We start from the raw sequence: 12,647 nt of genomic DNA on the forward strand, positions 1-12,647 counted from the left end.
GCGGTTCCAACACCAAAACTTTAAAAATTCATAACTTTTGCATCGATTGTCCGATTTTCCTCAAACTTTCACTGATGTGTTCTTCTAATGTTGCTGCTTTCACTCAATCCACATTGTTCTTTGGGTTTACCTTCCCTTTAACGGTGTCTTTTTTTTTTTCTTGATATGTTAGCATGTTAAGATGTTCTCACATGACATAAATTGCATTGCTTTTAATATACTTTTTACCACTGTTTGCAGGGTGAAATGGGCTTTGATGGAGTGCCAGGAATAGATGGGATGCAGGGAGAAGCAGGACCACCGGGCCCAATGGGACCAGAAGGGCCTTTCGGTCCTCAAGGAGAAAATGTAAGACCAAACAAACTTCTAATAACATTCTGGTACGTAGTGCACTTTAATAGATTATGATCTGTAAAGCTTTCTAGACAGTTGAAAGTGGCATGCATGAAGACTCTGTGTTGAGCATGGATTTATGAGTTGAATTAATCCTGTCACATTTGTTAGAAAATTAATGTTTCTCTGTAAGGTATAGAAAAATGATGCCTTAATGTACATCACATGGTTAATATATAGTGTGTATTCTACTTCACATCATAAAAAAAGCCTGTGATTGAGTTGGTCATTTTTTTTTTTTGCATTTTTTTTTTTTTTTGAGAGAGAAACCAGACAAAGATTATTTAAGTCATGTTGTTGATTAGCAGTAGCCATTGTGAAGCCATTTAAATTTGTTGATTTTATTAGTAGTACAGTTTTTTCAGTAATGCACCAGAATTCATTCCACACCAAGATTGGAAGAGTTTGTCTGTAGTCTCTGATGCACAGCCTGTTTTTCTTGCAGGGCTCAAAGGGAGACAAAGGTGACCAGGGGTCAGTGGGATACTCTGGACCACGGGGTCTGAAGGGAGCCAAGGTAAGACTAGGTCTCTGTGACCCTAATAATTATGCCTACTATAACTCTGAAGTATTGTCCATAGTGATAAACGTGACATGTCTACTTATATAACTTCAAGGCAAAATGATTCTCATTTTGGTTTCATAAAAAATAAGAATGTAATTAGATGTTGATCATCTTTATTCTGCTGTGGCATTTATGTAATGTTTGATTACATCCCATAACGTGAGCTGCCCTGTAGTCTAGTCTGAGCTGAAACATTCACACTCATGGGCTTGTATTCCTGCCCATGCTTTCTTTAGACTTACACTGTAAACTATGTGTGTACACCCCACTGCAGCGTTCTTGATAGAGAGCATACTGCCAGTTTCCATCTGTCGTGATCTCTCATAATTCTTAATTCACTGTATCATAACCCTCCTTTGTTTTGGCCTATATACACCTTGACAGTTGTGTTTTGACTGCAATAGTAGAATCTATTTGAAGTCATACATTAATACAGAATGACATTGATAACATCCTGATTGAATGTGTTGATATAAGACTATAAGACCTTCCAACATTTTTTTTTACATTTTATGTTTCTGTGAGATGAAAGGTTTGTTTCTTCTTGTATTCATCTCTGATAAATGCAAAAATGTATTGCTAAATATGTCCAGACTTTGCAAATATCATAAGGAGGAAATTTTCTGTTGATAATACAGTATCAAACACCAGGTTTCAGATTATTTCAAATGCTTTACATTTATCTGATCTAACCTGCTTATTTGTGTCTTATTCCTTTCTTTGTTTTGTCTTGTGTGATTTTCACTCCTTTGGACAGGGTGAACCTTTTGTCCCAACGGATGGGGAGCTCCTCATGATAAAAGGCAATGCTGGCCAGAAGGGTAGCCGTGGCAAAAAGGGTATCAAAGGACAATTTGGTATCCCGGGACGACCGGTGAGTAGTGGTCAGGGGTCAAAGGTTGATTTCATAGCCAGTTGTATTCTGTGAATAGCGTGTGTCTTTGTCCCATGAATCTTTGAATACTGCTGAGTCCAGAGTTACTGGGTACTTGACTTTCGCATAACGCATAAAGCATATTGCACATGGGTATACAGCATCTTACATGTAGCTTTAGTCTTGATACTATCGAGGCCCATACTAAAGAATTAAAAGATTTTTCTTTCTCCCTGATAGCCAGTGAAAGCTCCAAGTGTTAAATTCCACCCTAAAATGAGCATGTTGTCTGTCACGCAAAGAACAATAAGATTTAGTGCAGGGAACATGTGTTCCAAAGGCAGTAGGTTAGAGATAAAACTAGTCGAAGTTTCTCATCGTGAATGATTTGTGAGGGAAAAAAGAAAGTAATCTTTGTTTGATGGCCTTCAGAGAGATTCCCTTCTTTTCTGAAGTCATATTGATATAATTCAGGATTTCAGGAAACACACTCCCTTTGTTTTGTACTCTTAGTCTTATCCTCTTTTTCTCTTTGTCCTTTTTTCCTCCTCCTGCTCTCTCTCCCTGCAGGGTCGACCTGGTGATCCAGGTGTGGAGGGACCATCTGGGCCAGTGGGACCCATGGGTCCCCCAGGGCCCCCTGGATCTGGAGGGGTAAGTACTGTTGGAGGCAGTGGAAGTGATAATTCCATTACGGAGGTGCTTTTCATTGTAGTGAGTGGAGGAGTCAAATGTTGATACTGAATAAACTTTCACAAACTTCAGATAAAATGTATATTGCATTATATTAGTTCCAATGCCCGCAAAAGCTTTTTTTCATATTAAAGATCGTTGAATTCTGTGACTGAAGTGATTTTCACCTCAAGACTAAGAAGAACCAAGTATGTTATTTGTTACATTCTGTGACTGAAATGATTTTCATCTAAAGAGTACTGTAAAATATGATATTTTAGCGGCATGAAATTTTTGCGAATTGGAGCCAACAGCCTTTTTCACGGCATGAAATTTTGCCTCTGACATTCAATGCATATAGTGTAGACAAGAGCCTTAGCATGCATTTTAATTTTGAGAATCTCGGCTGACGCGAAATTTGTGAAATTGAAATGCAAGCAAACATTCCTCGTTTTACAGTAAAGTGAAGAACTGTGTGAGTTGTTACATTCTTTGATTTGAATAATTTTCAACTAATATATTCTTATATATATTCTTTTCATTTTCAGGGTACGTGTGACTGTGACTTTGCCACATTCCCTCCATCTCGCTTACCGCCTGGACTGAAGGGAGAGAAGGGAGAAACGGGACCACAAGGACCTGATGGGTTACCGGGGGCACCAGGTGAGGCATTCCTCCACCTCTTCCTCCTCCCCCTCTGCCTCTCTCTCCTCCTTATTCTCATCCTTCCTCTCATCCTTCCTGTCATCCTCCACCTCCTCCTCTTACTCCTCCTTCTCCTCCTCCTTCTCCTCCTCCTCCTCCTCCCCCTCCTCTCCTTCTTTTTCTCCTCCTCCTTTCTTTTTCTCTTTATCACATAAACACTTCTTCATTGTATCCCTTTTGCATGCCGTCTTGCCATGGAACATTCAAGTAGCACCAGCTAGTATGAATTCCTGCATGTTTTACAGTAATTTTAATCTCTTTTCAAGGCAGTAAACAAGGTAAATGTGTTTAAAATGAGATATTGTTTATTTATTTATTTATTTATTCAGTCTTTTTTCAACAGGGTAGCCCCATCAGTAGGCAAGTACTGTTCTTACTGGGGGCCCTGCACAAACAAACATCACAGTTGACAAGACAGAGACATATACATCAAATACAACGCACTGTATGTGGACAGGTACAATTCTTCCACTGAGTCCCCTACATACAGTCACACAATAACTATACACTGACAATTACACGCTTACTAGTCAAACAAGCAATAATAACATGGTGATGGGTCTACGTAACTATCATAACCATACAATTAACCATAGATTTCATCAAGAATTAAAACTTTCACTGAGAGTGATAAATACCCCCACCCAAAGCGGAAAGAAATGAACCCAACCAGCAACCATCTTATTATATTCTTACTAATAACAAACTTATGAACATAATAATATGTTACTCAACATAGAATAAGAATACGAATACACTGCCCACTGGCATTCACATATACAGCTGTATATCATATCTCTTGTCTAATGCCCAAAATCTGAGAAAAATAAATATATTGGTAATTTCTGTGTTTGTCAGTGAAAACGCTGTTGCCATGGTAACACAATGTATAACATGAAAAAAAAATCTACACAACTATGATATCATAGATCATAATATCCCAAATTTCAAGTCAAATCCTCAAAAACTAAAAAAACGGCAGTATTATTCTATAATACTATATATATTATAATAACTATAATACTATATATAATACTATGATACTATATATATATATATATATATATATATATATATATATATATATATATGTGACACTGCACCTCAAAACAAACAAAAAGTCGCCAGACATGAATTTTAAGTTAAGACCATATTCTGAAAGAGCAGACTTTAAGCTTTAAAATGATGTATAACTCAAATCAAATGGACTCTCCTAACCTATCTAAATATTGGAAAGAAAGCACAAACTCAGGAAAAGTGTGAACCAAGAATAGAGGCTCTGAAGTACAGTGTCTATTCAAGCGCTTAATCTATACCAAACCGTGCTGGCTGTGCAATGAATGGGACAAAAAACAGGAAATAAGCCACCAGAGTAACAACAATGAAGGGATTATCAGATTAAACTGAAATTAGACATGTCTCATTAACACATTCTATCCATAATTAATGCCAACTTTCAAAGCAGTAGCACTATCCTTTCAAAAGTTACTAGAGTCGAAGGTGAAGGTTTTTCAGAAATGAAAAAGGGATTCTAAAGACACACCTAATCACACAATTCTACAAAAAATGTTCGAGATAAACTGCTAAAAAACACACTTTCCTGCCCGTTTTATGATCCCAAATTTTAGCATAATGTAAAAGAAGACCCGCTCTTTCAGAAAATATGAAAAAGTCAAGTTCGGCTAGGTTGACCCATTTCACTTATTTTCCGTCCTCACGCAAAATCAGTGTGTGCGACTTTATGTTCGTTTTGAGGTGCACGGTCACATATATATATATATATACATGTATATATATATATATATATATATTATTCTATAATATATTGTTGCTGTTTTTGTTTTTGTTTTAATCATTGTTTGCATTCAACCAGTCCATGTGTACGTGTCTGGCTGAATCAAAGTTAGTGAAAGTTTTTTTGTATGTTTTCTGCCTTCTGTTTGTTAATAATTTTGCTTTTTTTTTTTGCTTTTTTTTTCATCAACAGGTGTGCCAGGAGTCCAGGGACTTAGAGGAGAGCAGGGCTTCAAGGGTGAGCCAGGCTCAGATGGACTGGAAGGCAGACCGGTGAGAGTCCTATTGATACACTGCATAATCCACGTCAGGTCCAGGGCCTCGTTGCATGAAACTTGTTATCAGTGACTATTGTAGTTGTCACAGTTGTTGTAAGCTACTGAAATTCTTGCATCTGAATGGCTAAGAGCAAATTTGTCACAGAAATGTGGCAGTTGTCATTAATAACAAGTTTTATGAAACAGAACCCTAGACATTGTAGTCCAAACTCTACATTACACCTGTTTGGCTCTTCACTTTCACTTTCAACCATCCTTGATCTGCATTTCTTTTTATTTTCTTGATTGTGTGGCAAGACCCATCCCCAGACCCTCTACCCTCCCATCTTCCACAAGTCTCCACCCAAACCCTTCTTGATCCCCCCCCCAAAAAAAAAGAAAGAAAATGCACCTTTGAAACATGTGCTTATCATGATAGAGCTGCTGAACCAATCTGTCTTTTGCTTCATTGAATTGCTTTCTATCACCAAATCAGGTTTGCAATGTTTTGCCTGAGCATTTTTTTTCTTGCACCTCTCAAGGATAATTACTGTATAAAAGATCTGCCTAGAGTAAGGTTTTCACTCATTTTTATTAAGTTAACAGGCACAATGATGCAAACCCGGAGTACTGACGTATTATTAGTAGCCTTCTCTGTTACATTGTAGAGGTGTTTGTGTTCACTTTTAAGTGAAGAAAGGGTACATCCCATGATGCAGTTTCCAGGCAACAGTAAGACAAGAAGTGAACATGCTGCTTCTTATGTTAATTTACATTTGATTCTAATATATTGGAGAGCATTACATAAACATCTTGTACATACAATTATAACTTTTTAAGTCATGGTCATCTTAGTTCAATTTTACCTTGTGTCCTTACATAAAAAAGCAAGATATTATGTTTTTGTTTGTTTGTTTCTACATTCTATGCTTGTATAAAACATAGAAATATTCATAGGCCCTATACATTGTATGCAGTATTATGCTTTTTGTGTACAAGTGAGTAATCATTTTGTGTGTGTGTGTGTGCGCGCACTCGCGCAAAAACTGTGCCATTATCCGCACGGCAGCGTGTGAATATGGTTGTGTGTGAGATTTAACAAAGGTGGCAAACATTCTATCATCCATGTATCCCATCAACATTTCCCCATAATATCATTGCTTCTTCTATGTGTATGCACTTTATTTATTTATTTATTTATTTTTTTTTTTTTTTGGGGGGGGGGGGAAGTACATGTATACATGACATGTCACTGTTAAAGGGACTGTACAGTACTGGTTGAGGTGGGGATTCATGTTTTGAACATTCCTAAGTGAGATAATAAAAAGCCTCTTATGAAATATGAAAGAGCATGTAATTTTAAGAAGGATTCAATGTTTATTTGATGAAAATTGGTTTTCAAATGGCTGAGATATCCAAAAAAGTGCTAATGATAAAAGGTGACATGCCACAACTTTATTAGGATCTCTTTGTTTCACCTTGTTTTTGGATATCTCAGCCATTTCAAAACCGATTTCCATCGAATAAACTTTTGATACCCCTTAGAACTGCATGCTCTTTGACATCTCATAGAGTGGTTTCAGAATATCTCGCAAAACATTAAAAGCTAAATCCTCACCTCGACCAGAACTGTACACACTCTTTAAAGCTTAAAAAAAGAAATATCAGTATTTGATTTGGATGATTTCTGATTCTTCAGACTCAAGACTTAACCACTAATTTCTGTGTAATTCGTCCCTTCATTGCCTCCACCAAGGAAAGAGGTTATGTTTTCATTGGAATGTGTGTGCTTGTCACAATCGGTGCAATAAAATCAAGATCTTTTAAGTGTGCTGAAATGCTATCTAGCATTAAAAAAAAAACACAGAAAAAACATGGTTCAAATTTGTTGAATTCCTAAAAGTGGCATCTTTCTATTTTCTACATATCATCAGCAAGGTCCTGCTTCATGAAAACATGTACAGTGATTGGAATGCACAATTTTTGCAGTTGCTATAGCAACAATTGAAATGCTGACAAGTTAAATGGCTGATATCCAGCTTCTACCAGAAAACTACAATGCAGTATCTTTAAGTTGCATTTATTGCAAGAATTGGGGGCCTCATAATCGTCAAGCGCTACATGTTCATCCTGCACCCACTACCCACAGGCTGTCCAGAAGGGTAACTAACCTGACGCCCTCCCCCTTTGTCTCGGTATAGGGTGCCCCAGGTGTTCCCGGTGTGAACGGCTTACAGGGACCCCAAGGACCAAAGGTAACGTAACCCACCCTGCCTGTCCATCGGGATCTTGTTTCTTTTTCTCAAATGAACAGTCTCTTGTTGATCATAGCTCCATATCTCATTTGATAATTATTTCCCCATCACTCTTTCCATAACTGGCAGCATCTGTAAGTAAAAAAAAATTAAATACTAAAAAAAGAGAAAACCCACAAAGGACCTATCAGTTATAACTGTTCCTTTTCTCCGCAAATTGCTAACTCTCTACTTCTTCGATTTCTTAAAAATATACTTTGATTATTTCTATCCTGTAGCTTACTTGCACTGTCTTTTAAGCTCACCTGAGAAAGCTAAAAACGAAAGCAAAGAAATATGCTCCTCTTTTAATAAAAACTTCAAATATAATTGCTTGTTGATATGCCTTGTCTTAGATTTGAAAACATAACATGAAATCAATAAAAAAAAAGTTTTTCCTTCTGTTCCTGTCAATCAATCTACTAAATTAAGTTTAAAAATGTGAGCATTATGGTACTTGATTTTGCACTGTATATGACAGCAAACGAAAGTATATTGCACCGGTGAGTGGATATATTAAATGTGTCCATCTAATGAAGATGTGAATGTATTAATCTGTGATTGCTCTCTTTGCACACTAAAAAGTATGTTTTACAGGGGTGGACCTAGGAATTCCGTAAAGAGGAGGCAACTTTACAAAATTAAAAGGGGGGGGGGCGCATATATTCCCCCATTTTTTCCTTTCATTTCTTTTGTTTTACCAAAAAAATAAAGAGGGGGCGCACGCCTGGTGTGTCCCCCTCTGAATCTGCCACTGTTTTATGTAGATACTACATGTATGACCTGAACACTTAGTATGTTTTCTTCTCTTGGCGTATAGCACAGTATGTGAAAGTGTGAAATGATGAAATTTTCCTGCATTTGTGTTTTTGTGCCCATAATGAGTAGAATATAAGTGTCTCTTCTTTCTGTGACACACCATTTGCTCCTGCGACAGTTGCTCTGGTCTATCTGAAATTTGTAACCATTCTGACACTTTGAGAGGGTAGATGGTACAAGGTTGGAGGGAGACAAGTTTTGATGGAATAATGACAGAATGCTTGCACTGAGAATAGACAAAAATGCAATTAGAGAGTAGTTTATCAATTTTTAGAATGCATCATGTAATCTTCTTATGATAATAGTAATTGATGAGAATAGTAATGGCAATGATAACAGTGATAGAATGTTTAAACTAATCAAGATTGCCACCATCATCAATATATTAACAATAATGATTGTAATAATGGATAAAATAGTAATAATGCAAACGATAAAGATAATAATCCAAATACTGCTGATGATAATTAATGTTGATCACTTTCTCTCACATCAGGGAGAGCCAGGAGATTTCTACATCAATGATGAGGTCTTCGTTGGCCCACCCGGCCCACCTGGCCCCCAGGTAAGCATGGCCCAGTGTTTCCTGGGCTGAAGTAATCAGAGTGGCAGAAAACCTGTTTTGTTTACTTTTACATGCCCATCCATGGTTTCTGAGAGTGTCATATGTGACTCTGCACCTCAAAACAAACAAAAAGTCGCCAGACATGAATTTTTAGTTAAGACCATATTCTGAAAGAGCAGACTTTAAGCTTTAAAATTATGTATAAATCAAATCAAATGGACTCTCCTAACCTATCTAAATATTGGAAAGAAATCACAAACTCAGGAAAAGTGTGAACTGAGAAAAGAGGCTCTGAAGTACAGTGTCTATGCAAGCGCTTAATCTTTACCAAACCGTGCTGGCTGTGCGATGAATGGGAAAAAAACAGGAAGTAAACCACCAGAGTAGCAACAATGAAGGGATTATTGGATTAAATTGAAATTAGGCATGCCTCATTAACACATTTTGTCCATAATCAATACCAACTTTCAAAGCAGTAGCACTATCCTTTCAAAAGTTATTAGAGTTGAAAGTGAAGAGTGTGGACAAGGTTTTTCAGAAATGAAAAAAGGATTCTAAAGACACACATAATCACACTATTCTACCAAAAATGTTCGGGATAAACTGCTAAAAAACACATTTTCCTGCCCAACTTAAGATACCAAATTTTAGCATAATGTAAAAGAAGACCCGCTCTTTCAGAAAATATGAAAAAGTCAAGTTTGGCTAGGTTGACCCATTTCACTTATTTTCAGTCCTCACGCAAAATCAGTGTGTGCGACTTTATGTTCGTTTTGAGGTGCACGGTCACATATTATATTTTGTCATGATATTTCACAGAAATATTAGCCGCATTGTTTTTTTTTTTTTTTTGGTGATAATTCTGCTGAAAGACACAGTTCCATGTGAAGGAGAATGTAGATACATGTACCATAGGGTCTGTTGGCTGTGGTGATGATGATAAGTATACCAACCTTGTGTGGTTATGCAAAAAATCTGAGAGAAAACCAAAGTCAAATGTTACCAGATTTGGCCCCAGATATGGTGGCAAGAGACTCTCTGATCACTTTTCTGATTATTGTCACTGATATCTTGGTTGGTAGCTATGACATCAATGCATTGTTCTCTAATTCTCATCATCGCATATAAATGTAAACATTCAGTTACTAAAGGTTAAGTCCATGCGCTGGCTGTGAGCTTCTTGCAAATAAATGAAGTGATCTTATATCGCACGCACCCACATGCAATACACGGAAGTCCAGTGGGTCACACTTCAGGTGCATGTTCACTTGTGCACTTCCGGTAATGTGGAGTTACCGTGCATCAGGCATGGGTAGAGCACAATTTGCTGTGATTGTATTTATTTTTTTCCCTTTTATTCATGACTTGAAGTTTCTAACTTCACTATACAAATGCATTTTGAGAGCTCAGGACTTGATATTTCTTTTACCAACACGTAACAATTGCTGAGAAAATCAACCAAGCTATGGTACTTTGGAGACAGATACTGTGCAGCATGTTTTTCATGAATGATCAAATAGAGCTCATGCTGTGCACCAGCACAGCGTTGTTAGCACATAATTGTTACATAACTGAAATTGAATAGCGCCGCCGCTGTTTTGATGGGAGAATTGATGATTTTTTTTTTTCTGGCTTCTTCGCCCCAAATTTCCAGGGTCCTCCAGGGGAAAGCATCAAGGGCGACCCAGGTGAACCAGGCTACGGTGCGGAAGGCCGACCGGGCAGGGACGGAAGGCATGGACAGCCTGGTCCCAGGGGTGACCCAGGCCCCAGGGGTGAACCCGGGGAATCCTCTTACCAACCTGGACCTCCGGTAAGAAATGGTTTCCATGGTCAGTGGGTATGATAGATGAAGGGAGTGAAATGCTTTGGCTGTCTTCATAATGTTGGCGAGCAGCAGAGTAAATGTTTCTACAGTTTTGCATGATTTGAACAAAAAAAAAAAATGGTTTGTGTCAAGGTGAATGGATGGTGGGACAGGTGGTAGACTATTTCGCCAAGATTCAGCTGTGTAAACTGAGGTACTCAGTGTTGTAGTTATTTGTTTGTATTAACCCGTTGAAGACTAGTCCTGAGTATACTCAGGCAGGTGTCTGTGGAAAATGTGTGTTGTAGCAAAATCAGCCCATCCTCAATGGATTAAGCATGCAATACATGTGCAATATGTACCTCTCTAACAGTCCTGCACAAAACAAACAAACAAACAAACAAATAAAACAACATAATTGATCAATAGAAATAATAAGAATAACAATCAATTTGATATAAATTATAAACACATTATACATTGTCTATACAATGCATTAAGAAGTCAATACGTCTGAAACTGATTTATTCCCACTATTTTGTAATGACTGTTGCTTACATGTTGTTGTTAAGTTTTTTATACACATATATTTGATTTATGTTTTGATTGAATGTAATCAAAAACAATCATGTGTTAGTTACCAGATTGGAAATACACTTGAATTTCATTGTAATTGTACTTTCCATCTAAATATGGTCTGTACTTGATGAATGGTAATTTCTATCGGTCATTGTTGATCTTACCTCCAGGGTCAGAAGGGTGAGCGGGGCGAACGAGGACCACCAGGCTCCCCTGGGTTTGATGGACCAATTGGGATACCGGGACGGCCCGGGGAACCGGGACAGGGAGAGGTTGGCCCACCGGGACCACCTGGACCCCCAGGTCCCCCCGGAATGCCAGGTTCTGGCCTTGTTGATGAGGGTGTTGATGTGGGTGTTGGTAGTGGAGGCAGTGCACCTGGACCGGGGGTGAGTCTGAGTGCATCCCTGTGTATCACACACAGTCCAAGACAATCTTAACTCTTAATGTGCCATGGTGGAAACCCCCTTTGTGCCACATTATTCTGAGACGCTAACGGTTTCATGCTTTGAGAAAGCATTCTGTTTTTCAAGTCTATGTAACTTCTTTAGATTTCTGTTGAGCTGGGGCAAATAGCGAGTAAAGTTGCAGAGAAAATGCCAAGCTTTGCACTGATGTATTATTGTATGACAAAGCTATGATTGTTTTTCTTTCACACGACCAGTAGTTACATTACTGCAAAGGCACTTAGAAATTACTCTCAAATCCAGTAGAGAACACCTGTTGGTAGTCATTCACTACATGAAGATTTATCGATTGGATTAGGCGGATTAGTGCGTTTGAGCAGAATATGCAAAGTTGGCACGCCGTTGACTGAGTCAGACGTGCGAACGTGGCACATAAAGAGTTAAGCGAGCTAAAGACAGTGATAATCTATCCAAAGATGTGCATACATGAAGTAACTGAAGTGACATAAACACATGGACGAAGAGAGAAGAGAGAGGAAATGAAGATGAAGATGAAGACAATGTGATGTGCAGAATTAAAGGAACAAAGAAAGACAAAGTCAAGGCCAGATTAGCTGAAATAAACTGAAAAAAAAACACAAAAACAAAACAAAAAGAGAAAATGATGTACTAAAGCAAATAGGTTCAAACAACAGAGAATTGATACAGTATGTCTGCTGAATATATCAGCCATCCATAATTCTGTGTATATTGCTTGCATTAATTTCAAATATTATTATATCTATGGGAATCACACAAAAAAGTAGGCCTATGTGACAAATGCATTAGAGTTATGGCCTTTTCATGGGAGTTTTAGGAAATATGAAAGTTCACTTGTAGACTTTAAATAAAAGAGGAGACAGATTTAATGGGAGGA

General features: G+C 37.8%; 1 protein-coding gene across 1 annotated transcript in view; it reads left to right on the forward strand.

Moving 5' to 3' along the window:
- LOC140245232 (uncharacterized) overlaps positions 1-12,647 on the forward strand; it is a 208,910-nt gene that overhangs the window by 187,089 nt on the left and 9,174 nt on the right. Inside the window, exons 24-33 of the mRNA XM_072324817.1 lie at positions 241-348; positions 839-910; positions 1,716-1,832; positions 2,403-2,486; positions 3,053-3,167; positions 5,197-5,276; positions 7,462-7,515; positions 8,870-8,938; positions 10,593-10,751; positions 11,495-11,713. Coding sequence (XP_072180918.1) covers positions 241-348; positions 839-910; positions 1,716-1,832; positions 2,403-2,486; positions 3,053-3,167; positions 5,197-5,276; positions 7,462-7,515; positions 8,870-8,938; positions 10,593-10,751; positions 11,495-11,713 — 1,077 coding nt within the window. The remainder of the gene's footprint in view (positions 1-240; positions 349-838; positions 911-1,715; positions 1,833-2,402; positions 2,487-3,052; positions 3,168-5,196; positions 5,277-7,461; positions 7,516-8,869; positions 8,939-10,592; positions 10,752-11,494; positions 11,714-12,647) is intronic.

The sequence above is a fragment of the Diadema setosum genome, chromosome 22 (assembly GCF_964275005.1).
Source record: "Diadema setosum chromosome 22, eeDiaSeto1, whole genome shotgun sequence".
Taxonomy (NCBI): domain Eukaryota; kingdom Metazoa; phylum Echinodermata; class Echinoidea; order Diadematoida; family Diadematidae; genus Diadema; species Diadema setosum.